The sequence below is a fragment of the Caenorhabditis remanei genome, chromosome II (genome assembly GCF_010183535.1).
Source record: "Caenorhabditis remanei strain PX506 chromosome II, whole genome shotgun sequence".
In the NCBI taxonomy this organism is placed as follows: Eukaryota; Metazoa; Nematoda; class Chromadorea; order Rhabditida; family Rhabditidae; genus Caenorhabditis; species Caenorhabditis remanei.
The window spans coordinates 10,752,514-10,777,715 of record NC_071329.1 but is presented as its reverse complement, the minus strand read 5'-3'; the positions used below and the strand labels follow the sequence as shown (position 1 = coordinate 10,777,715).

Genomic DNA, 25,202 nt, shown 5'->3' with positions numbered 1-25,202 from the left:
ATTCTCGTTCTCTTCTTGCAAAGTTCGCAATTCTTTTCGATCTTCTTTCACTCTTTCTTCTCGACTCGGTGGTCTACTTTCCATTAAAACTTCTCCTTCTGAAAGTGATGAATTTCGAATTGCAGCGATTGAGGATGTGGATGGAAGAATATCTTGAGCATGTAGAAGAAGTGAAAGATCTGGACTTAAAATTGAAATGGCACTTTGAACTGCTGAAGTGATTAGATTGGAGAGGGCGAACATCCAATGAGGTTTGATATCAAGACGACGAAGAACTGGTTGAATTGAATCGGAGAAATGATATAGGGCCAAGTTTATCTGAAATTTAGACAAATGTATTCAAAATACTTTTCAAAAAAGTACAAACCTGTGCAATTTTAGCTGTATCATAATCAAGAAGTCCACGAATATCATCAATCATTTTCTGCATTTTTGCAGTATCTTTTTTCAGAAGAAATTCTCTCATTCCATCGAGTAACATCTCCAACATGAAAACAGTCACAACAAGTTCTGTATCACTTTGTTTTATGAGGAGAGTACTCCATGAATCGATGATCTGAAAATAGGAAAATTCGATTAGAATCAGAAATAATAATTCTGACTAAATCCTTATAATCTTGCATGAATTGACCGAGTGATCTTCGACGTTCCGAGTCTTTTTGAAGCATGAAAAATCGATTTGAACTATTTGAACTTTCATCAGAAATAGTTCGATTAAGAAGAGCAGCAGATGAGAGTGGAGAGCCCAAAGTAGCCAGTGAGATGGGAGAAACAATGAGATGAGGATGTGTTGTATCATCAACAATTGGACTTGATGGTTGACTCAAATGGAATCCAGGATGAGACATGTTGGTTCCAGCTGAAGATTGACCGTCAGGAACTGGACTACTTGAACTGAATGTCCGATTTCTCGCATGATCAATTTTAAGATGAAGTTTCTTCTCTTCTCTTGCAGTTGATAATGCATTTGATACAGTTTGGCTATGTGCATTTGAGAAACCAGCAGTGAGAGTTGCAGATGTTGGTTCAGGAGTTGGAGGAGATCTCTCAACAACTCCCATTCCTCCAATATGTGATGTTGAACGGAGCATTTCTCGTTGATTTTTTGACTTTTCTTTCTTTTCTTTGTCTTGAGATGACTCGACTTTTGTTGCTGGCTTCTTGTTGATTGATCCACTTCGCGTTCTTGAAATACTGGAATTGAACGGAGAAATGGAAAGATAGATAGAAATCTACAAATCTACTGAAAATACTACTCGAGTTCAGATATTGTTCCAGATAAAATGCTCATTATTAGAGAGGAAAACTATCAGAAAGAAGATAGAAGCAAATTAAAAACTTACGAGTATTTCTGTTGAATGAATGGATCCAGAAGTAAATCTTTTGCCGAAGGACGATCACATGCTTCCGGGAGGAAGCAACTCTTGATAAAACTTCTACATTTATCACTCAATTCGGTCGGAATTGGAGGATGAGTCTTGAACATTCCAACTCTGAACATTGCTGCCTGTGGATTCTGCATTTCAACGAATGGAGGTCTTCCAGTTGCCATTTCAACCATTGTGCATCCAAATGACCATATATCAGCTGGTGCTCCATAGCCTCTTTGTCCATGATCAATCACTTCTGGTGCCATATATTGAAGTGTTCCAGTGAATGTTTCAGTTACTGGATTCAATCCAGCAAGACGTTTACATGTTCCGAAATCTGATATTTTACAGACTCCAGAATATGTATTCACAAGAACATTGTCTCCTTTAATATCTCGATGAACTATTTTCTGATCATGAAGATATTTCAGTCCTTGAAGAATCTGTTTTCCATAAATAACCATTGTCGGTTCATTTAATGGACCCCATTTCGATCGTAGAAGAGAACTGAGTGATCCGCCAGGAACATGTTCCATGAAAATCAAGAAGTGATCGTTTGCTCCTTCTTTTCCAACCAGATCACATCCCAAGTATTGAACAATATTTTGATGGCTCAGAGTAGAATGTAGACTGATTTCTTCCATCAATGGCTGTACTTCTTCATCATATTTCACTTCAATTTCTTTAACCACAATTTGTCTCTGAGTATCCATATCACGAGCAGAATAAACGGTTCCATATGTTCCTTTTCCAAGTACGACACGCTCATTTGAATTACTCAGTTCGTATTCAAATCTGATTTTCTCATTATCCGGATTGCTCAAAACTTTTCCTTGATAGTTTCCATCTGCCACGTCAGCCATTGATTTCATATCATCGAATGCTCTGAAAAAATGAAATGAGAACTGGAATCAAATCTGGAATTCTTACTTTTTACAATGAGCTTTCGTTGGGAAAAGAAGGTTGAAATCATCTGAATTCTCATGAACATAAAGGAATAATTGACGATCGTCTCGCTTGGATTCAGTCACTGCTTTGATATTATTTCTAGCGAAATGCCATCGATGAATACCTGAAAATCAGAATTGAACCAGATGGAGGAGGAGAATGAATAGTTACCTTTAAGCTCCGATTGATGAATCTTTTTCTGCTGACTATTCTCCAGAACATGACTCAAAATGACAGTTCCTTCTTCATTATTTAATGTCAGATACGACGGAGTGAATTCTTTGTTTAATTCCAGAATGAGCACAGGATATCTCGGACAATTGATATCAGTATCCACTTCAGTTGCTTCCATGAAAAACTCACTCCAGAATAAGAATTGTTGTTTCTCTTTCTCGATTGGACTGATTGTTGCAGCACATCGGTTTATCAATTTGATATTTTCCATTGTTGATTTCAAATACCAAACTGGTGGCTTCAATTTGACCATCATCAATGCAGCTTCACATGCTTTTTGATAGTTTTCTGCCAAAACAGAAACCTCAAAATAAGTGGCAACATCCCAATACTCTGTCAAATTCTGAAGAGCTCCTTTCCTTCCGAGCAATGAATTCAAAACGACAGCGATTTGTTGCATTTCAAGATTATTCTCAAAGTGTTCTCCACTTGCACGAAGAAGAGTCGTCAAATTAATTCCCGAATATTCGAGTGGAGACATTTCAAATGCTTTACGATACCATTCGATTGCACTGTTCAGACTCTCACGATCTTCGTAATTCGAGGCAATGAATTTGTCTTTGTAGATTCGACCTAGATTAATTGTATTAGTTTCAAATATTTAATAGTGACTTAGTACTGAAAAGAATACAAGTTTAAGAAGAGAACTAACCAGCAAGACAGACGACATCCGGACTCAATGGACCATTTTTCTCCTCATTTTCAGTCGATCCTTCAACCAAACTGAGTACCGTATTCAATGCCAAATCACGATCTCCATTTTTGTTTCTTCTGAAATCAAACAAATAAAACTGGATGATAACATGGAAAATAGAAACAAACCGGTTCAATGCAAAAGCATATTGATATCGAATAACCGGAGTATCGACCACTTTAACACAGTCAGTAACTCTTTTCAAATCATCAACCAATCGAATCATTCCTCCGTAATTTTGATTATCTCGATATGAGAACATCATGAGGGATACTGTATCTGGATGCAATACATCTGGATTATCAAGGCGTGTTCTCATTTTATCCAGATAATCATTCTTCTGATCTCCATCAGTTATCTCACGAGCTTTCCTCAAATCTGATAAGAATTTCTCTCTGGAATGAGCAGATGCTTCCACTTGGACACTTTTCAAGACTTGTTTCATTCGAGATTGAAATGTGATTATCTTCGCATTTGGAGCATTTGCTCGAGCAAATGGAGGCTTCGCATCGTCATCAGTACCACTCTGAAATCTCAAATTTCTATGAACTCTTCGAAATTCCGTTCGTCACCTTATCATAACTTTGCAACTGATTTGTCTCCGAATTGTTGATATAAATAATCATTGGAAGATGAGCATGAGTCTTTTTAAGTGCATCCATTATGTGATATTCGAGATCCGGAGCCAAATAAGTGAGAATCATATTATACGACTGTCCCATGCTCTCTCTCACTCCAATATGATAACATAGACTTGGCTGTTGATGGGTTACAGTAACATCAACCAATGCCACGTCAGCATTATAAAAGAGATCAAGAGTTTCAGTTTCCCCAAAATCAAGTTTATCGAAATCAATTCTCTGAAAAAAGAAAATACTCGAGTGTTCACTCTCTGGAGAAACGAACCGTTAAATTCACATTCAGAGTATCGGCAACTTTCTGTACATCCTTTAACGCCGATTCTCGAACTCTCAAATTCTTTTGCACTTTCTGATCAATTACAATCACAACATGAAGTTTTCTTGCATTCCCTGGAATCGCTGATTTCTCGAATGATCCATTTGTTGATGAAGCTGCAGCCATACGAGTTGGATGATATGCTGTTGGAGGTGGAGCACCACGTGGTGGAAGTGGAAGTGGACAAACCTGGAATCAGAATGTAATCATCGAATCATATCAGAATAGAACTGATGATTCCAGAATATTTTATAATGCCCGCCCTACAGTAATCCTTCTTTTTTGAAACTTACTCTATTGAACTTTGGTATTTTTCGAAGTAACCACAGCAGAATTTTTCTGAATTCAAACATTCGAATGAACTAATTCGGAGGCACTTCTTCTCAGTGCGAACAATGCAAAATAATAAAACAAAAATGTCATTTTTCAACGACTCGAGCACTTTTTCATTCTTAGAAACCTTCTTTTGAAGAGCTTGTCACTTTCTTAAGACGTCCAATTTATCTCCCGCACCGATGGATTGCCAGACACTTTTTGATGGAATATCTTACAAATTTTTGAAGAGGTCTGGCCGAAAAATAAGAAGAAGAGACCACCCATTTGGGATGAAATTCTAATTTCTCGTATTTTCGGGATCCAGAAAATTTTCAGAACGAAAAAGAAAATAACTCACATCATTAGACATATCGTGATGTTGCACTTGCTTCTTGTTATTCTGTGACATTTTCTTCTGATTTTTCTTTGTTTTGTGCATAAATGAATTTGAGTAAATGGGCGGAGCCAAGTGTCCTCGAAACTTGTACTTTTAAGATCCGAACACCATTAAAAATGAATGGGGGCGGAGCCAAAAGAGCAAGAAATAAAATTGAGGGAAACCTGGAATAAAAAAGAAAATTGAATATGAAAATGGAATGAAGGAATCGGTTTGGTTGACCAAAAACGAATGAAGGAACATCAGGCAAAACGAAAGAAAAGAGGATTAAAAATGAAGTGGGTGTCTATCAATATTATCAGTGTTATAAACCAGAAAACGAAACTTTAAAAAATTCGGAAAATCAGAAAAAATGAACAACTAAAAAAAAAGGTTTCTGAAGAAGGAGAATAAACAAAAAAGGAATAAAATGATAACAGAGACGGAGATGAAAAAGAAAAAAGGAGAAGAAGCAGAAGCATTTTGTAGTTTCTTTCTTTCTGGCCACTGTCCTGTTTCATTTTACACTATCCACCTTCACTCTTCTTCTTCTTCTCCCGTTTTCTTCTTCCTCTATGAATATGTGACACTGTCAATTCAGAAGAGAGGATTATCTATTTTCGAATAGAGAAAGAGACGCATGTTGTTTCTGTATCATCTCGTTTTCAGCGCTTTCTCGCTTCATGAACACTGACAAAAACTGTCAAGGTCGTAAATTTTAACTTGACAAGAAAAAGAAAAAAGGAATGAGAAGAAGAAAAAGAAGAAGAAGAGATTATTGTAAATTGAACTGTATGTTGACCTAATCTGACAGATTCTAAAATTGTGAAACCTATCGTATTTCTCGTGATCTATAATTGATCTTATGACGGTTTGAAATAGAGAATACTGTATTCTGAATAAGACCTCCCCGCCTATTAGCTGCCTTCTCGGCATTCGGAGATGTATTAAAAAGTGAAACTTCTTGTGACACTGATCTTTGTGATTTCTTCCCCGCCGTTGAGATCTCGAATTATTTTTTTTGAGAAGAAAAAGAAAATTGATGATCGTGAAAAAGAAAAAAGAAATTGGGGAGAGGCGAATGGAACAGAAAAAATGAACAGAGATGATGATTTTGCAGAAATATTTATTTTATCTAGATTTTTTTCGATTTTCGGGGATTCTTGAAAAACAATTTAGGTTTTTCTTGTTTGCAATCAGGGGAAAAACAGTAGTGATTTGTTTTGATTGAAAGGAGAAAAAAAACCAATTCTCGGCATTTACATAATCAAAACATTTAGAGTGTTCCACCAACAGTTTTTATCAGTTTCAAAAACATTTCCAAAAATACCTCAGAAAATCTATTCGAAATATCAAATAGCGGGGAAAAACAAATTGAAACAGTGGAACATTTCGTCTCCTCAATAACCTATTTATCAGAGAACAACAGTGAGAACAAAAATTGAAGAACATGAGTAAGAGAGACCCGAAAAGTGTCCAATGACACAATCACATGCCCATTGTCACGTTGTTGGTTGGAAGCATTTCCTTCTTTTTTTGCTCCATCTGTTTTTGTTGGTCCTTCTTCTCTTCTCCTTATTTTCCCCTTTTTTCTATTGTCAGATAAGAAATTTGGAATAAGATGTCATTTCGAAATACGAGTAAACACGAATTGAAAAGAAAAAGAAAGAAAAGAAAAATAGAATGAAACTTTGAAATATTCCAGAAAAAAAATGTGGTTGATAAGAGTATTCTTTTGCAACTTTCACTGATAAATTATCAGTTTTCAAAGGAATTAATAAAAGAAAACGAACGGGTCAGAGAAGATTCTTTGTTTTGAGGAAATGATTCGGAAATTTTATGGGATTCTGAATATTGGAATACTGTAAGAATTCTCTCTGATAGAAGTCTCTCGAATTTCGTGACTCTAATTCACGATTTCCATAATTTTTGGTGGCAGATTTTCAGTTTTCGGAACGGTTTACAGTAGAATTTCTGTATGGACTAGAGATAATTGGACACGATAATAATAAAGAGAATTTCAAGAACTTGGAAATTGATTGATGGTTAAAAATGATTTCGTTGAAACATCACAAGGCTTGTTGTCTTTTACTATTGATGTAATTGAGTAAAACTAAATGTCGGATGAAATTAGAAAAAATAGAAAAACGTGAGAAATTCGAAAAACAATTAGTACTTAAATTCCAACTACAGACACACTTAAACGATAATAAAATGAGGAGAACTGACACATGGTAGATCATCAATTGAAAAGTAGAAGAAGAAGAAGAAAAAAGAGGAGGTGAAAGGGTACAAAAGAAGAGAAGAAGAAGAATATTCCCTTATCACAAAGTGATCAAAAATTGAATTGTGACACAAAACTTCATACGAAACAAGAAATTTGTTTCAAGAAAAGAGAAGAAGACACACATTTTAGTACTGCCTCTGTGGCGGTTTCTAGATACTTTTTGAGTTTTCCGAAATGGGAAATACTCGAGAAAATGTGAATATTGATGAGTTCGTAAAGAAAGATTATTGAGATAGAGAGAAAGAGAGAAAGAGAGAATGTTATCAATTTGAACAGTTCTTCTTCTTCTTCTTTTTCCTTCGCCTATTTCATCTTCGTGTCGTATGACTTGTGTACGCACCCACTCCTTCTCATTTTCGACACTTTTTTACAGATATTTAATCAATTGATTTTATTTTCTCTCGAAAGGTTTAACATTTTGTTTTGGTTTAAAACAAAGAAATTTGATCTTTGATAATATGAGAAAGACCAATGTTAAAAACCGAATTCTCTTCTTGATCATTCTACAATCTTATGTCAAAATCTTTAATGGTTGGGTTTCGAAAATACATGATCATACTACGTTTTCAGAGATTTCTTTTCCAGAAAAGGACGAGATCTCTGGTATTTTCCAGACTACAACCAGTTTTTGATCAGGTATTTAGTTATTCCAGATCATGTTCTGAAGATAAAAAACGTTTCTCTCTTTTTTCTTTTTTCCCTGTTTACCAGACTGATCATCTATTGGAAATATATAGATACACAAATGTTGTTCATGGTTTAGTCAATTGGTTGTTATTGGGAAACTTGATCGACTAACTGTGTGAACACTCGGACACAAAAAGAGAGAAATTGTAGTGATATTTGCATAGGTTTTGGATGATTTTTGGCAGTTTAGAGGATTTGAAGTTCATAGAGAAACTTAAAGAGTTAGAGACTATTACTCAGATATTCAGGAATCAATTCTGAAAGCAGTATATGAAAATATGAACGATTTACACTCTTTCTAATCTCTAAGCTCCGCCCATCTCCGTAAAGCAAGAAAAAACGACGGAACCGAGAAACGGATGTCTTTGTATACGTCCTCTTTCCTTGGATGGGTTTAGAGGAATCTCTTCTCTAGATAAGATACAAATTAGGAAATCTACTTCGAGAGTCAATGAGAAATGAGAGTGCAAATCACTTCCCTTTGGAGTCGCAGCTCTGAATGAATGGGCGAGGATTTTGAAGATCATGGGCGATTGTTTTGGAGTTACGAGAGAGAAAGCAAAACAAATTCTGAATAATTTAATAGAAAATATTCAGAACTCAACTTATCTGAATGTTTTAATCAGAAAAAAAGTGTTTTCTTTACAATAAAATAGATTTTAGATAGTTGAGGAACTCGATAGTTCAATCATTTCAATGGCATTTCGTAATCAGTTTCGGCATTCATTCCCAGAATACGTGACAACTCTATCTTATTTGTATCACTCTCTTATTATTCCCATTTAATAAATCATTCCATTTTTTGATAATCCCATATTTAACATTTCACCTCATAATTCATCAATAATTCAGATGATCACTCTCAACTCTTTTTCTTTTTTTGCAACCACTAAATTATAGGGACATTTAATGGCTCCTCCTTTCTTTTTTCCTCTTCCTCTTTCTCTTTCTTTTCCGAAAAAAAAAGAGTGAAGGGCCATAAAACAAATTGTCAAACGAGAAGAAGTGAACATTCGGAAGTAGAAGAAGAAGAAGAAGAAGCTGAAGACACCAGAAAAAAGAGAAAAAAAATAGAAAAAGCAAGAAAAATGGATAGCCTCTCGGTCTCTTCTATTTCTTTCAATTCCTTTCACGGGGCTTTAGAACGAGAAACACAGACACCAAGAACTCGAAGCATTGTAATAGTATTGTGATAGGAGAGACGCAGAACAAGTGCGCAAAAAACGGCAACAACCTATGCGAGAGAAACAGGAAATAGAGTTAGATTAAGAGAGACTTTAGAGAGAAAAAAAACGAAAAAACTGAAGAAGAAGAGAGAAACGAGAAAAGAGGCAAAACTCATTGATTTTGTGTTCTCGGAACTTAACGAGAAGCGAAAATAGAACATTTTAATTCAATTTTAAAATCTTCAACTTTTTAGGGCAAAGAATAAAAAAGAGGGGAAAGAGACCGTTATCGTATCGACCGATTTGGCGAACTTACATGTAAAAGATTTCTCAGCTGAGATAAGATGAACTTTTGGATTGAATTCGAAGATTTGAGAAAGGAGTCGACGTCTTTTCTTTTCATGAGAAAATATCTGATTTTAAAAGTCTCTGATCTTAGTCATTTCTCAATTGAATCTCAGAATATCTGACGTCAAATTATTGTATAGAAGATTCAAAAAAACGTATTTTTAATCCTTCTTCTAATACAAAAAGAACGGTAGTAAAATGTATATTCAATGCTTCTGATTACAAATGAACCAGGAAACCACTACTATCAAACATCTATCTGTTTGCATGTAACCTCATTGAATAAATAATGAATAGGGGTGAGATGAGACGAGGAGGTGTCTCATCTCTCGAGAGAGAGACATTCCTCTTCTTCTTTTTTTTCTTTCGACGGACCCTCTTCTTCTTCAGAATCAATCGATTGTCTGACCTCTGTCCACTTGCGTAATCCTCTTTGCATAGCGGTTTGAAGGGTCCACACTGTCTTAACAAAGAGAAAAACGAGGAAGTGACAATAGAGAAATGGGTCATTTGGAAGTGACTAGAAGCACTTTAATTTACAAAAAATCAGATGATTTAGATAGATGTAAGAATTTCTGAAAGAGTTTTTGAGTAATTACTGTAATCATGACAACCGTCTACTTTTTCAAGAATTAAATATACAAAATTACGCCTAAATTCACACTGATAACAAGAAGGTAACCTGCAAAAGTACCAGAAGATGGAATTTTTTCAATTGGGAACTTTGGAAAACTGAGAGATGATGGATCAGAATGAGAAAAGTGCAAATTTCATTCAAACTGTTTACAAAAACGAATTCAGCTCTTCAAATGCGTATCATATTTCCGAAAAGTATCATAAGCATTAAACCTTTTTATACACTTTTCGATTAGATTTTTCCAATTAAAAACTTTTCAAAAACTTTCTTCGTCTGATACATTCGAAACCACACCCTTTTCCGGAGTCTAGATTTATTTTGGTTACATTCCTTCAGTAGATTTTGACTCTTTTTGAATAGAATTTTTCGTTTTCAGAGATCAAGTTTCTGTTGTTTTAATACTACTGAATAGATCAGAAATCATGGAATTGGGGTAGAAAAGAGATACGAAATTACGAAATCTTTTGGTACAAATCTGATTGAAAAGTTGAATTATTCAAAGGATTACACACATTTAGATACTTGAAACAAAGTGATTTCAGTGAAGAAATTGAATTGACTAACTGGATATTTCTGGAATATTTTCAAGGAAAGGGAGAGAAAAAAGAGGAAAGATGGAGATGGAGTTTGTGCCGACTGGAACAAAACTTAATTTTGTCTAGCACACACGCATACATAACAATGTCTCTTGGGACCGCTTCGGTGGATAGGAAAACGAGAAATGAAGGCGTGGGCATTCACAGAATATTCAGAAGTGAGAGGGGGAGGAAGAAAAAGTTGGAAGAATATTCGAATTCAGGTGAACATGGAAAATGGGAAAAAACATCTGCACCATTTTGGAAATCAAACGATATTTTGTGTTTATTGAGGACAAAGTCGTAATCTGGAGAACGTCTGCTGGTTTTCATCTGATTACTACATATATATTAACAAACTAAGAGATGATTTCGATGTTTACATATTTCTGTCAGATATCCATATTCAGGAACTAATATCAAAGTTATGGATGTTTGAAAACGGATGTGAGACATATAAAAACATCAAATTTCCGTTTCAATGTATATCGTGAACTTTATTTGATAATCTGGAAACTACTATAGTTATGTCTATTTAGTTTGTTTCAGAAGTTAGGGTAGGGGCTTCTCCTTTTTGTTAAAACACTTCTTTCTGAAAATTAGAGGGATGGTGCGAAGCCTGTTTTAAACTCGTTGGCAATCATCGGGTTACTGTACCTACAGTAATCCTTGAGCCTGAAGTATCTGGACAGAATTGTTTTGAGATGGGAAGACACATTCTCATCACTATTACTTTGGTTATACTAAGATATATTCAATATTTTTTCCACTTATTGTCATAAATATTGTTCAAACGAGATCTGCTTACCAAGACTGAAAAACATCAGTTGATTTCCCTTGTTAATTGGGTACATAATTTGTATCTTTTCTCTTCTTTTCTATAAAGATTAAGGTAAAAATAGTTTTATTCTCACAATCAGGAATGAAATCTGCGCTTTGTTAAATTAAACAGTAATGTCAGAAACTTTATCTTCAAAGCGGAAGTCGAAATGAAATAATTTCAGTAAGCGATCCAGACGCCACCTCTCTCCATAGCACATCCAACATTATCATATCCCTTCGACGGATTCTTAGCTTTCCACAAGTTACTTGAAGTGTCACAAACAAGAGAGATAGATGCTTTCGATGTTCCCTTTACCAACTGAAAATCAGAAATACGATAAGCAGAGGACACCTGACTACTAGATAAGGTGAAACTCCTTCTGTCACATTTCCGACGATTCCGACTTGGCCATAACCACTATCCTCTTCAACAAATATTTCACACGAAACAGAAATAAATTCAGAACATTTAAAATCAGTTTTTGATACGTTTGTCAACGCTGAGAATGAAAATGCAGGGAACGGGCAACATGCTGAAATTGGATTGAATTACTCGAGTAATATTGGAATATTATACCATCTGAAAAAGCTGAAAAGGAAAATATAAGAAAAATAATAGAGAAGGAATTCATGATTCAATGAGAAACAGATTCATTCTGAAGGGAAATTTATAGAAAACGAAACAAAGAGTGAATTGAATTCGATTTATTTCTTCAATGAAACCTTTTGAAATTTCATATTTTGTATGGAAAGAATTTTCAGATTTTTTGAAGATGAGTAATCATGATTATAATCAAGGTTTTCCACAGATTGTTCATTCTCTCGCATTCTTATAAAAACAACAAATTGATTCATTTTCAGAAAGAAGCATTCAAATCAATAAAAATTCTCACTGGACTTTATGTTGTGTTCCTATACCATATGTATTACGGTAACATCCGACCTATGCAAATGTGAAATGTCTCTCATTCTTCTTGAAAACATGTTCTCATACAGTACTTACAGTCTGCAAACTGTAAATTTTCTGTCCAAATATTAATTTGGAGCATTGAGAGATCAGGGGAAACACGTTTTCCCGAACATGTTCTTCGATAACTTTTGTTACTTGATAATGCAGTTATCATATTTCAGATGATACACAATTGTTGAATACAAATAATTAATTTCTAACTTCCCTGGGTGAGATGTCCATTCTTTCGAAGTGCTCACAAACGAAGAGAGTCACACTATGATCCATTTCAGTTACGATATCTACTTTGGTGTTTATTTGAGAACGAGAGCACAGAACAAATATTTGAAAGAGTTAATTGGATTGGTGTATGAACTTTCAAACTTATAATCACAGAACATCCATATTAGAACGCGATGTATCGAATGATGCTGGAAAACGTTATGAGATGGAGATAGAAACCTACCGTAGTCCCTTTAGAAGCGCATCCAGAATCATGGAAACCGTTTTGAAAAACAAAAGTTCTTACAAGAGAAGTACTCGAAGTGTCATCTTTCAAACGACTCGAGGATCGGCCCCTGATACTTTCGAGTCCGTAGATTCCGAATCTGAATAAAAATTCTGCTAAATCCTTCTGTGAACCGAGTTATGAGCCGTCACACTTTTCCTAGAATATTGAAGAAAAAGGATAACATTTTTGAATTCGTCTTTTAAGAACTTTCAGTTATCTTGTTTAATAAAGAAAGTGTTACTCTTTCTTTTCGATTTGTGTAAAATAGAAAGGCATGTATTAGAAGCGCCCATCCAAAGAAACGCACTATTTAAAATTATGCTTCAAAAATGAGAGCGTCTGCTTTGGGACGGAGAACAGTAATGGATAAGTGATAAAGACGAAAGAAACTCTGAAATTTAAGTTATGGAGAAGAAAATGATATTGATTACTTTTCATATAGGGACTGATTAAAATGCTTTATTTACTGAACTTTAATAAATGAACATTTGAATTTGCAGACTGGAAAGAAATGCACTTTGATGGAAAGAATCGAGACAATGATGAGAATACAATGGAATGATGGTTTTGAATTTCGATCCTTCTTCCATGGCTCTATCAATAAGGAACAAGTGGATTCTGATCGGCGGCATCCTTCGCCATTCGATCGGCACGATCGTTCAACCAGTCTCCAGAGTGAGCGACGACGTACTCGAACCTGACACTCTGAAATAGATTTTAACAAAATCAATGATAGACATTACATTTATAGTACTTACCCCTCCTATCTGTTGCATATCCCCTATCATACTATAGATAGTTTCAATGAGTTCTTTATTTGCGACCGGTGTTCCATTGCTTGTTCTCCACCCGTTCTGGATCCAATTATTTCTCCACATAGTGATCGAATTGATGGCATAGTGAGAATCAGTTACAATCGTGACATTGTAAGCGGGCCCGTCACGAAGAACCTGAAGATGAAAAATCAGTCATCATGAGTTATAATTTTAGAAACCTACAATTTTCAGAGCTTCTTCGATTGCTTTCAGCTCATAACGATTGTTCGTTTGAGGCCCATACTCTGAGAATCCTGTAGCATTAAAGAGCCTGTCTGTAAAAATATCAAGTAAATAGATTTCAATTCAATTCCGAACAATTGTTTCTATTAAACTTACCATTTTGGAAGACAACTGCCCATCCTCCTTTCGCATCGCTCCGCCCATTTCTCAATGCACATCCGTCCGTGTAGACGCGAATGTCTTCGACGTACCGCGGTTGGTAATATCTCCGATTCATCCCTGTAAAGCTTGAAAGTGTGAAAATGTACGATAAGAGCAAGAGAGAGAGAGAGAAAAACAGATCTTTCGAGTGAAAAAGAAGAATTCGCCATATGAATTGTTTCTCGTATCGTTGCATAGCAGTCGAAAAATGTTGCTCATGTTGATTAAATATCGCGCAACAAAAACTAAATACGAAAACCACAGTTCGGTTTTAACAGAATTCTCTGCTGTTTGAAGAAATAAAGCGTTGAAACGAAAGCAAGAAAACGCTATAGTTTTTGGCGTGGAAAATGTCACAGTCTATCCGGAAAACTGTTTTCTTCCAGGAAGAGGCGCTGCGGTCGCGTTGCGTGCGTCACTGATAAATCCACACGCTTTCATTTTTTTTAATTGCGAAAAATAATAAAATGTAGTTACTCTATTCAATTTTGTCGAAAGAAAATACATTCGAATACGTTTAGATTCTGAAAAACAAGCGGGGTCGCCTAATTTTGATATTTTCGGCTTGAATCTGCCGTCAATTCCATTCAAGTTGCGTGATTGTGCTGCGTCCAAAGTAACTTTTCCGCGGAAAAGGTGTCCATTTCTTTTCCGGGTTTTCCTCTGCGCCTTTGAGGTAATCGCGGCGAGACCAGCGCATTTTTCGGAGGGAATTCAAAAAAGTTTAATTTCGAAAATTTAACTTTCCCTCCAAAAAAATGCGCTGGTCTCGCCGCGTTTACCTTAAAGGTGCAGAGGAAAACCCGGAAAAAAATGGCTACTTTGGACACCTTTTCCGCGGAAAAGTTACTTTGGACGCAGCATTACTGTAGTTTTGGAATTTAAGCATTTTGCTGCCGATTTCTGGTGTATTTGGTTGTTTTGCACTTGTTAAAGAAATATTGCCACAATTTTTCTTTCGAATAATTTCTCTATCCGAAATATGAAGCCTTTCTAGTTAGTTGAGCAGAATCCAATATTGCTTTTATTGGGAACACAAGCCATATGTCAAATATTACGTTACAAAAAATTATGACAATTGAATTCGAAATTTTGAAAAAAAAAAACGAAAATTAAAGTGGAGTGGCGGGGCGAGTTTCAATCCATTTCTTGATATTTGGAATAGAATGAATCTTCTTTTGATGAGCTTTGAGTTCTGGGAAGTCATCGAAAATTGATGAACTTGCAGCAAAAACAGATCCACTATCACTCAGAAGATCTGATGTATGTTGGGCAATCAGCAAGTCGACCCAGGTCAATGAATCTCCTATCAAGAATCCAGCACCACTTGATTTCAGGAAGTTTGTAAAGAATTGAAAATTCTTCTTGAAATTTGGTAGAAATGTATCTGCATAGAGCTTTTCAGAATCCCCTTCAGCAAATCCCATTTTGACAAGATTATAAGTACGGATCTCATTGAAATAATCTTTGAACTGATCAGCTATTGCGTTCACTTGAGCCTCTTCCCATGGACATCTTCCATTTATTCCGAATTGGCGAGCAAGATAACGAGATATTGCGTGAGATTGACCGAGAGGTTTTCCATCAACATAAAGAACTGGAAGAGTACCGAATGGCATTTCTGGAAAACGTTTGATTTAAAAAATATGTTTTTCAAAATTCTGAATGGATTACTGTCTCACTTGATTTGATCGTCGGCCAAACAGATTGTGGAATTCTGTCATCTTCAAAATTTTGACCTGCGTATGCCAATATTTGACGTGGAACTTCTCCAGCGAATCTTATTGGGAAGTAAGAAAGTTTGTAGTGAACCATATTTAGAATACTCAAATGAATATGGTCGTATCTAGGTCAATTTTGTCATTTCTTTTATAGTGTTCTTATATCACTTGTCATCATGTTTTTTTTGGCTTGAAGTGAAGAAAAGGGATAGAAATGATGACAAACTAAAGGTGAAATTATTGAACTAGAAACGAATTGTTTATCATCTTTTTTCTCATCTTTACATTGCATGGGTGATGATAATATCGCAGAGTGTATTTACTCTGGTGATTCCCACTCTGAAAGTACACCAAACGAACTTTAGAATACAAAAATCGTTTACAACAACTTTGAGAAACAAAACTACAGTAGTTCGATAACAGTATTCAGTTAACAGCAATTCCAGCTTATTTACACTACGAATACTGAAAAACGGATTGTATGAGTTCCGAATGTTTAAAAAATCACAAGAAGATACAATTTTAACTTTGTTGCAGCTGAATCTGTAGACCTTTCTCAATTATCCCGATACCGAGATAATTGAGAAACAGGCAAGTGTCGTTTTTCTCTGCGTCTCTGTTCTCTTTGCACACACCGCCGAGCGACCTTGCCATAGCTATTTTTATTGATTTTAATTTTATTTCACACAATTCCTAATTCAACTGTGAATTCAATAAAATTTAATTTTTAAGGCCTCCGTACAGATGGCTGCAATTATTGGTGGAGGGCCAAGAAAGCCGCCCAGGATTATGCGCAAGAATTATGCGCTTAAACCGGTTCGAAAAGGTATAAAGTTTTATCAGTAGATGTAACAGAGAATAAAAGGATTTCAGGCGTTCGGGATGACGAAGGTGAAAAAATAAAAAGAGAAGGATATGAAGTACAATCTGGCGTATTGACTGTAAATCATGTAAGCTTTGGTTAGGCACTCGCAAGCTGCGCAACCTCCATATTATATTTCGAAATATATTCAGAACCATCCTTCGAATTTCAAGCCAAAACAGTTGCCAGGACTAGCAAATGATGTTGAATCCTATCCGTGCCGATACTGTGAGGATAAACTATATTTAACTGCGTCAGGACTCGAAAAACATGCTAAAGAAGTACATCCTCAAAATATGACCGAAATTATATCAGATATAAATACAATTAGTGGAGAATGGAAAAAAAGAGAGGTAGGCTTGAAAAGAATTCTCAGTTATGATGAAAAAAAAATTGTATAGAAAGACTTTTAAACGGAATAATCTTACAGTTTGAACGCCATCGAACACGGGAACGTCAAACTATGGAAAAGTTAAGGCATGAAGCCCGTGCTCATCAGTTAATGAAAGCAGCTCTAGGAAGTAAGGATGTTTCAATGTTCCCGGAAACTAATGATTCCGTTTTAGATAATCACACAGGGCCTTCCGTTGGAGGAGAACATTATGAAGCTTGTTCAATTTGCAATATGCTTGTTAATATTGGTCATCCAACAGCTATGGAATCACATCAAAGGGCTCATAAGAAAAATGATGAACTTAGATTACAACTGATTGACCAGTATGGCCCTGAAGTAATCTTACTATTTTCATGAAAACAAAGTGAAAAGTTGAAATTTTCAGGCTGTTGAACGATTAACATGTGAAGCGTGTTCTTTGGTATTTCCGGATGATGAAAAACTGAGAGCTCATGTTGCGTCCCATCACACCCGAAGAAAGAAATATATTTGCAAATTTTGTGGTTATATTTCGCAGACTATGTCTGAATTAAACCTTCACAAAAACGATATTCATAATTACGTAAGTCTCTTGTATTGTAAGTGAGAAGTAAGGATTTTTATTTTTAAGAGTGCATGGTCGAACGTCCCAGATTACTTAAAAGCTCGTCGTACTTTCTATCATTATGACGATGACCAGAAGAGAATTCGAAGAAGAACAAATAATGATATGAATGAAGGAGGCTCATCACGGCAACCACTTCTCGGAGAGATTTCAGAAGGCGATACGGCTGGAAGAATTACTTGCCCTGATTGTGGTCTTAAGTTGAATAGGCCTCGACTCTTATTCAAGCATATGGAACGAGTTCATATGAAAACTTCGTTTTGTTGTCTGGTTGAGACAGGAGGTCTCCCTACATTTGAGTGAGCCAATTTTCCAATGTTTTCCGCTAAAACGTATGTTAATTATAGGATAGAAGTGTTGAACGGTGAAATCTTTTGGACTTGTTGCGATTCAAAGTTTGACAACCGACCTGATTTCATCGAGCATCGACGACTCCATATCCCAACGCAACATGAAGAAGTTATAGTTGAAAATTCAGAAGATCCTCATGAGATACCATCAACGTCTCAAGAAATGTTACAAGAAGGACCTAATGAAGATGGAAATGCACAAGAATTCCCACAAGTTCTACAATATGATGACGGAAGTGGAAACGTTATGTACGTAGATATACCCGAAGGATTCGAATTCCCAATGATTGTTTATGATACGGAAGGAAGAAAAATACAATTATTGCCTCTACAGCATCCAGATGGAACTGTCGATCATCAGCAGTTTGTGCCTCAGTATCTTGATAATAATATTGAACAAGAAGATGGAGGAGAAATGCTTGTGGAGGAAAATGAAATGATGGCATTAGAAGATGTTGAAGAAGAAGGTGTCGAAGAGAATGCTTATGATCAATTCCAAATGGAAATAGGAAACGACTGGTCAAATATGGGAAATATGGTTAGTTATCTCTCTATCTGTAAGCCATGTGAATATTATATTAAACTTTCAGAGAATGATACTGGTAAACGGTGATGAAGTCCTAGATGAAGAACATGTGGATGACATGGATAACCATCACATGGAACACCAAATAATAGAAAGTGTTGAAGAAGAAGGCGACGAAGGAGTTGTACAAATTAATGGTCAACCGCTTTTTGATTAACTTTCTAACAATTCCAAAAATATTCTCTTTCACGCTGTGTAATAGTTTTCCAACATAAATTTTCAAATTTATTTTGGTCCACGCAATCCAACAATCGTCATTTCAATTTAATATTACAACAATGCCGCAATCGGTCACATCTGCTGTTCCAAAACGAAGTTATAGAAAAGAGGCGATTGTAGCCGTTGCTGCAGTAGGAATCGTTGTTATCGTTTGGAATTTGAGAGTTAGATTTGTAACGTATTTTGTTTTTTCGGTTGTTTACATCAATTTTCAGTCCGGATTTTGGAAATTCCTTGGACTCTCCTGTTCGAGTGTTTCGGAAAAATCTGATGCGTCGAACTCAGCTCCTGAGATCTGGGATTCTTCTACTCCAAAGTCTGTAAATGGTACTTCAGAACCCATAGCAACGTCATCAGAAAAGCTGGAGAAACCAGCAACTGTTGAACAAAAGTCACTTGAGCAAATTGGAAATAGTGCTCCCGAATCAACCGAAAAAGTACGAAATCGATGACCCTCACCCTGATAGTACATTTTAATTTATATATTTTCAGCCCACTGCTTCTGTTTACGTCGGTCTCCCGAAAGCAGATCCAGCGACTGTCTCGACTTCAATCCAACCCCCAAACTGGCCAGGAGCTACTCCTCGCTGAATTTAATTGAACTTTCATTGAACCTTCATTAAACGATAAAATAGCTTCAATGAAACTGAAAGCCAATAATGAACTCACAACCATGAATAGAGTGTCTAGCTGGGTAATATAATGAAAGATTCGGACAACAGAGGTAATTAAAATAAATACACATAATGAATGATAATACTCCACTGGTAAGAAATAAAAAACTATTGGATGAACAAGAACTTCGACCGGATAAAATAAAAACCAAACAATGATTGCGAAGGGGGAAACTTAATGTATAGCACCTATAAATTATGACTAATATATTTAACCTATTCTCGTTGTCAAACTCTATAGATTTAATCAATATTCTTCGCTCCACCATCAATCCATGGTCGCAATACTTCCCATCTCTCAGCAACTGGCCGTCCGAAAAATTCCATCTGTGTAGTTGAATATCGACGAGAAGGATTTCCAAAATCCCTAAAACCAGAATCTTTCCAATTATAATTGAACTTTTCCAACGCAGCTCGAACATCTTCTGGTTCAGTGAGGATAGGACGAGGAACACTTTCACAGAATTCAGGAATTCGAACATTTGGAAAGATGAGAACAGAGCGGAATGCAAAATGACCTCCGTAGACTGGATGAAGACTGAGGCCGATGAACTTCTGAAAAAATTTACAGTAAAAAGATGTTGGCTTGTTGAATTTTCATATTTCTATCTCATTCGATTAGATTGCGTTCAAGTTCACAAAGTTTCAATTACCCGCAAAAAGAACAGCAAAAAAAAATACTTTTTACGTGAAATAGCATCACGTTCAGTTACAGGTTTTTGGAACGAAGATCTGGAGCAAAGATTAAAAAACTGCATAAAAAGGGAGGTAGTTGATTAGAATCTTCATCGAGTATCACTCAATCAAACCGACATGGCTCAATCCGTCCCACCAGGAGACATTCAAACCCAACCCAACGCCAAGATCGTCTTCAATGCCCCGTACGACGACAAGCACACCTACCACATCAAGGTGATCAACTCGTCTGCTCGCCGCATTGGATATGGTATCAAGACCACCAATATGAAGCGTCTCGGAGTTGATCCACCATGTGGAGTCCTCGACCCAAAGGAGGCTGTCCTTCTTGCCGTGTCTTGCGATGCTTTCGCTTTTGGACAAGAGGTAATAATTTTAATAGAGTTTTATGTAACTCATAGTATTCTTTTTACAGGACACCAACAACGACCGTATCACTGTTGAGTGGACCAACACTCCAGATGGAGCTGCCAAGCAATTCCGTCGTGAATGGTTCCAAGGAGACGGTATGGTTCGTCGTAAAAACCTCCCAATTGAGTACAACCCATAGGATCCTCAAGGTTTCGATACGTTCGATTTTTTGGCAATAAAATCCGATTTTTTAATTGTGTTTACTCACTAGGTTTGGTCCCATGCGACCTTTTACAGGCCATGAAATCCCATCTTCCTGAAAATGTCGTGGCTGGTAGTAAAACGCTGCTCCTGCGACGTGCCCGCATGTTTGCATCAGAATCTTTGGACGACGTTGTGGAGTCATTGAATAGTCGTGCAGAACTTCGAAGTTCACTTCGATGTTACGGAGTTTCTGTAGTAGTTTCAATAACAATAATAGTTTTAGATATTACGCCTCACCTCAATGAGAACTTCTAGTCGATCTTCTAAAAAGTTTTGAATTGGTGAAGAAATAATTTCACAGACATCGTCAAATGATCCATACTGAAAAAAAGAAAGAAACTCGCAGCGAAACAATGCTATTCACTCACTTCTATTGTCTTTTGCACAACCCATTTACGGAATGCGACATCAAACATATCAGGTGTACTTAAAATCAAAAGAGCCATAGTTGAGTCCTCGTAGGGAAGAGCAAAAACTCCATTTTCTTCAACTGCTTGATTGTAAGCACCAATCTGTAACACGGAATGAACGAGCTAGAAAATTATATAAAATTTACTCTGAACATGTGAGACTCGAAACCATCGCGAGAAGATAGTTGGTCGTCCACTAATTTTTTGATTGTTTCGGCATTGATCATTGCTGAAAATTGTTAGGTATTTTTCTTATTGAGTTGGATACGAATTAAGAATGAAACAGTGAATAAGAATAGTCTTCTGAATTATCGAAGAAAAGGATAATGTGTTGATGAAACATCAGATCTGATATCTGATCAGATATGAATATTGACAAAGTTTCCGAAACAAAATGGAACAAAAGCATTGATTTCATCTCTACAAGACACGAAATAAATAGAAATTAGCAATTCGGTCCATTCATTCTTCCTTATAAATCTAAATCTTGCGTTTCTGCGTCGCACAGCACCCTGCACGGGGAACGCGCCATCAAAAAAACGAAAATTAGCCGTAGGGCACGTTCGCATTGTCTACAGTAATACTCAACAGAAAAGGCAAAATTTTACCGAGACGGGCACATAAAATCTTGAATATCTCGATTTCCCGAAATTCGCTCTCAGAATGCATATCCATTTCGTGTAGAGGAAGACTTTTTGTATAATTTTGTGAATTTTCACACTCTAACATTGCGTATTCGTGGTGCCATTCCCAGTTTTATGCAAAATCAGTCTTCCAACGGCGCCGAAGAAAGTAAGGTTTTCGGTGTTATTTCAGCTGGATTTTCCATTTTCGATGTCAGAAAATTGTTTCTGAACAGAAATAAACTATAAAATGACGAAAAATAGTGTAAAACCTCTGATTTTGCAAATTTGTCAAATTTTCGAAAATTCACAAAATCTTATTTTTGCTGATCGCCGATTCTCAAGAGACATTGTTTTTCGATTTTTTATGACTTTCTAATGCTATACATGCCAAAAAATCTCAAAACTATCATGATTTCTCTGATCACTATGCGAGAGAGTACGCGAACGAGAGATACGCAGACAGTGGGAGGAATTTCGAAAGCTGTGCGCGTTTCGCGTTTTTTGCGAGCTCGTTCCTCGTGCAGGGTACTGTGCGTCGCAGGTTAGAAGATGTTGGAGATTGTGTGTTTGATGGCCACAACATTCCTTATCTATAGTCTGACGGCCGTACTAAAAATGTAATAACGATGAACTACAAAATCTTTTTACGAGTAAAATATATGAAGTGATAAGACGTTGAAGGAATAAATAGTCGATATTTTACGTTTCGATTTGAATCATCAGCAGTGTCAGAAGTAAGTCAAGAGAATAGGAAAACAAGAAATTGATGGGATAAATCTCCTACTTCTACATGTTTTGTGCAACTTCTCACGTTGTGTGCATCTTTTTTTTCTCTTTCAACACGGGTGGTCCTCTTTTTCCTGCGTCTCTAGTGCGTCCGTCTCATTCATGTTTTCACGAAAAAAGTTTATTTCTGATTTGTTTGAATTGGAAGGGTTAACATTAGATTGAAAATAATCGAATATAGAATAGTTCACTTAATTGCTAATCGTTTGTGTAGTAAGTAAGAAACAGAGAACTGAAGGAAGTCAGGAAAACACAAGAGAAAAGAAGAGAGAACACACACGAAAAAGAAAAATTTGATACAGCTGACATTGCGGTAAACATGACGTGTCACTGAACCACATGCTTTGGAAACAGTTAGAGCCACGAATGAGATAAAAAATTCGATAGAAATACTCGTTTATTCAATAAATTTTTTACGAACAAAATAATATAATGATATAGTAAGAGATCTGTTGTATTTTTATGATTTGTTGCTTCCTCCCGTCTTTTTCGATGCCCCTTCGTCATCTGAGCTATCTGATGAATTCGAACTATCCGAAGACATTTGCTCAATATCTCGAACGTCTTGAACTTGATCCATTCCTCCTACTCGGGTCGGAAGGCCGATGATCTTCAGTTTAACGTTTGGAGATGAAGAAGGACTCTGCAATTGAATAAAATTGAAAACGAAAAAGCTGTATGAAAAGTTTGTAGCCATATTTAGATGTTCCGCGTCTAATAAGACGAAGAATGATACCTATGGCGTTGGTATGGCACACATAATCAACGAAAAAGCCTTTGAAGTCGGCTGTCTCGACTTTCAGTGTGCATTGAGAGTCGAACCAAGGGCCGCTTGCCGACAACGATAGCGTTACCTGCTGCGCTACGCGTGCATCATTGGGCCGCACCGACCCTTCCTACATAAGTGCGGTCTGAGAGAAAACTAACCTGTGAGAGACGGTTATACGGCGATTGGGAGGACGCTGAACCCGAAGCACCAGGGTTCTGCCATTGTTTTTCGTTGGGAGTGGCACCTCGAAGTACTTGTTGTTGAATTGGAGGTGTTTTTTCAGCACCATAACCTGTTCGAGGGCTATACTCGCCGTCTGGAGCCGAGTTGATGAGGGGAGTTCCGACGGTCCGAATGGGAGCTGCACCACCATTAGAAGACGATGCAGACGGAGACTAAAAAATTGCTTGTTTGATGTATTGTTTAAATCGTATTGTTTTTCGATCATTAAACTATGAGAACAAAAACTGGAAGATCACATTGTGAACTGAATGATTCTTATCAAGATTCCTCAAATCAAATTAAGAATGATTATGGCATAATTTTAAGACTAACAATCATTGAATGATTTGTTGAAAAGGGTTAATGTTTTGCCGCTATATGTGTTCAACTAGAGATCCTACCGTGATAAGAGGCCGCTGAGCAACATTTTTTCCTGGTAAAAGTTGAGGACCGCTACTTTGTACTTTTTGGTTCAGCAGATGTCCAGCTCTGAATTCATGTTCTTGAGGAAAGGGACGTGAAGGATCGCCAATTTGCCATGTCAGTGGTGCCGAAACCGAATTGTGCTTACTGATTTGATGAGCCATTTTGATGAGAATTTCACTATTGACTGGACGTAACGCAGCCTCACTCATTTGTTTCAATTTGAGATTAGCCTGAAATAGGATCATATTTTTCATTTTTAAGATATAAATATTTACGTAAGAGTGCAGATAACAACAAGAAATACCAAGGATACGACTTCCAGCGGAGGCCCTCTTAATGCATTGCGCACAGTACTTTGAGAGGGCCTCTGCAGGAAGCCGTGCAAGGATGATTTGAAAAGTTATGATAAAATTCTAATTGAAGCTAGAAATCAATGAAGAATTGAAAAAAAAAACATTCTGAACTTCAAGCTAAGTTTGCGAATAAGGAAACTTGGAGTTCACTTACATGGAAGCATGACCTTGTCAACGCCACTTCGCAAGCTTTAAGATTGTTTTCAACTTGCTGAATAACAGCATCCCGTTTTTCTACATGTCCTTTCAGCGTTCGAATCAGATTTTCTCGTTCTTGGTATTCGGGAACTTTTTTCAAAAGCGTCTTTATGATTTCTTGTTTCGAGTCGAAAAGCTTAATAATGTTGGTTACACTTTCTCCATTTTTAAGCATTACACTCTTTTCTCTATTGATGAGTGTGTCGACAATCTGTAATATTATAAATTATAAGAAAGACCACTCAGAAATTGTAAGTTCAGTATTTTCGAAACAGTTCATTTTGTTTTCTGGTGCAATTGTTTAGACTGTGACCCTGTGATAAAACTAACCATTTTCAGAACATGTTCCAAATCATCTGCTGATTCAAGCAGCAAATCTCGTAAACTCCGTTCGTCACTTCTCATCATTTTGGATCTAACAAAGTGACATTAAGAACAGAAAAATAACACGAAACGATATGAAAAACCGTAGGGACGGATATTCAAAAGAAATTTAAAACGTTTCTGTATTCGAAAAACCAATGTATGTAGAAAACATAACAACAATTCAAAACGATAAAGAATGTAAAAAAAACAATTCAAGTTAACAAATAGGTTCAACAAAAATAAAAGTAAT

At 36.4% G+C, this 25,202-nt stretch overlaps 9 protein-coding genes across 9 annotated transcripts; 3 read left to right on the top strand and 6 right to left on the bottom strand.

The window, feature by feature from the left end:
* Positions 1 to 11,594: 11,594 nt before the first annotated feature.
* Positions 11,595 to 12,048, bottom strand: GCK72_005931 (uncharacterized protein; the record flags this gene model as incomplete). Its single annotated transcript, XM_053725397.1, has 3 exons — positions 11,595 to 11,735; positions 11,777 to 11,949; positions 11,994 to 12,048. 3 exons carry the CDS (start codon positions 12,046 to 12,048, stop codon positions 11,595 to 11,597), a joined length of 369 nt encoding a protein of 122 aa, XP_053589591.1.
* Positions 12,049 to 13,473: 1,425 nt separating this feature from the next.
* GCK72_005930 (uncharacterized protein) lies at positions 13,474 to 14,151 on the bottom strand (the record flags this gene model as incomplete). The annotated part of the gene is made up of 4 exons (XM_003108994.1): positions 13,474 to 13,581; positions 13,635 to 13,826; positions 13,875 to 13,966; positions 14,031 to 14,151. 4 exons carry the CDS (start codon positions 14,149 to 14,151, stop codon positions 13,474 to 13,476), a joined length of 513 nt encoding a protein of 170 aa, XP_003109042.1.
* A 1,036-nt stretch (positions 14,152 to 15,187) lies between these two features.
* GCK72_005929 (uncharacterized protein) lies at positions 15,188 to 15,890 on the bottom strand (the record flags this gene model as incomplete). The annotated part of the gene is made up of 2 exons (XM_003108833.2): positions 15,188 to 15,696; positions 15,758 to 15,890. The coding sequence occupies 2 exons, from the start codon at positions 15,888 to 15,890 to the stop codon at positions 15,188 to 15,190; spliced, it is 642 nt and encodes a 213-aa protein (XP_003108881.2).
* A 650-nt stretch (positions 15,891 to 16,540) lies between these two features.
* GCK72_005928 (uncharacterized protein) lies at positions 16,541 to 18,749 on the top strand (the record flags this gene model as incomplete). The annotated part of the gene is made up of 9 exons (XM_053725396.1): positions 16,541 to 16,622; positions 16,670 to 16,746; positions 16,811 to 17,011; positions 17,089 to 17,179; positions 17,225 to 17,388; positions 17,438 to 17,614; positions 17,663 to 17,955; positions 18,004 to 18,544; positions 18,597 to 18,749. The coding sequence occupies 9 exons, from the start codon at positions 16,541 to 16,543 to the stop codon at positions 18,747 to 18,749; spliced, it is 1,779 nt and encodes a 592-aa protein (XP_053589590.1).
* Positions 18,750 to 18,870: 121 nt separating this feature from the next.
* GCK72_005927 (uncharacterized protein) lies at positions 18,871 to 19,402 on the top strand (the record flags this gene model as incomplete). Its single annotated transcript, XM_003109063.2, has 3 exons — positions 18,871 to 18,975; positions 19,027 to 19,248; positions 19,304 to 19,402. The coding sequence occupies 3 exons, from the start codon at positions 18,871 to 18,873 to the stop codon at positions 19,400 to 19,402; spliced, it is 426 nt and encodes a 141-aa protein (XP_003109111.2).
* Positions 19,403 to 19,728: 326 nt separating this feature from the next.
* GCK72_005926 (uncharacterized protein) lies at positions 19,729 to 20,243 on the bottom strand (the record flags this gene model as incomplete). Its single annotated transcript, XM_053725395.1, has 2 exons — positions 19,729 to 20,040; positions 20,139 to 20,243. 2 exons carry the CDS (start codon positions 20,241 to 20,243, stop codon positions 19,729 to 19,731), a joined length of 417 nt encoding a protein of 138 aa, XP_053589589.1.
* A 55-nt stretch (positions 20,244 to 20,298) lies between these two features.
* GCK72_005925 (uncharacterized protein) lies at positions 20,299 to 20,731 on the top strand (the record flags this gene model as incomplete). Its single annotated transcript, XM_003108902.2, has 2 exons — positions 20,299 to 20,547; positions 20,597 to 20,731. 2 exons carry the CDS (start codon positions 20,299 to 20,301, stop codon positions 20,729 to 20,731), a joined length of 384 nt encoding a protein of 127 aa, XP_003108950.1.
* Positions 20,732 to 20,782: 51 nt separating this feature from the next.
* Positions 20,783 to 21,433, bottom strand: GCK72_005924 (uncharacterized protein; the record flags this gene model as incomplete). The annotated part of the gene is made up of 4 exons (XM_003108746.1): positions 20,783 to 20,986; positions 21,034 to 21,117; positions 21,165 to 21,308; positions 21,353 to 21,433. 4 exons carry the CDS (start codon positions 21,431 to 21,433, stop codon positions 20,783 to 20,785), a joined length of 513 nt encoding a protein of 170 aa, XP_003108794.1.
* A 1,645-nt stretch (positions 21,434 to 23,078) lies between these two features.
* Positions 23,079 to 24,994, bottom strand: GCK72_005923 (uncharacterized protein; the record flags this gene model as incomplete). Its single annotated transcript, XM_003109002.2, has 5 exons — positions 23,079 to 23,261; positions 23,546 to 23,782; positions 24,011 to 24,265; positions 24,543 to 24,797; positions 24,917 to 24,994. 5 exons carry the CDS (start codon positions 24,992 to 24,994, stop codon positions 23,079 to 23,081), a joined length of 1,008 nt encoding a protein of 335 aa, XP_003109050.2.
* Between the last annotated feature and the right edge of the window lie 208 nt (positions 24,995 to 25,202).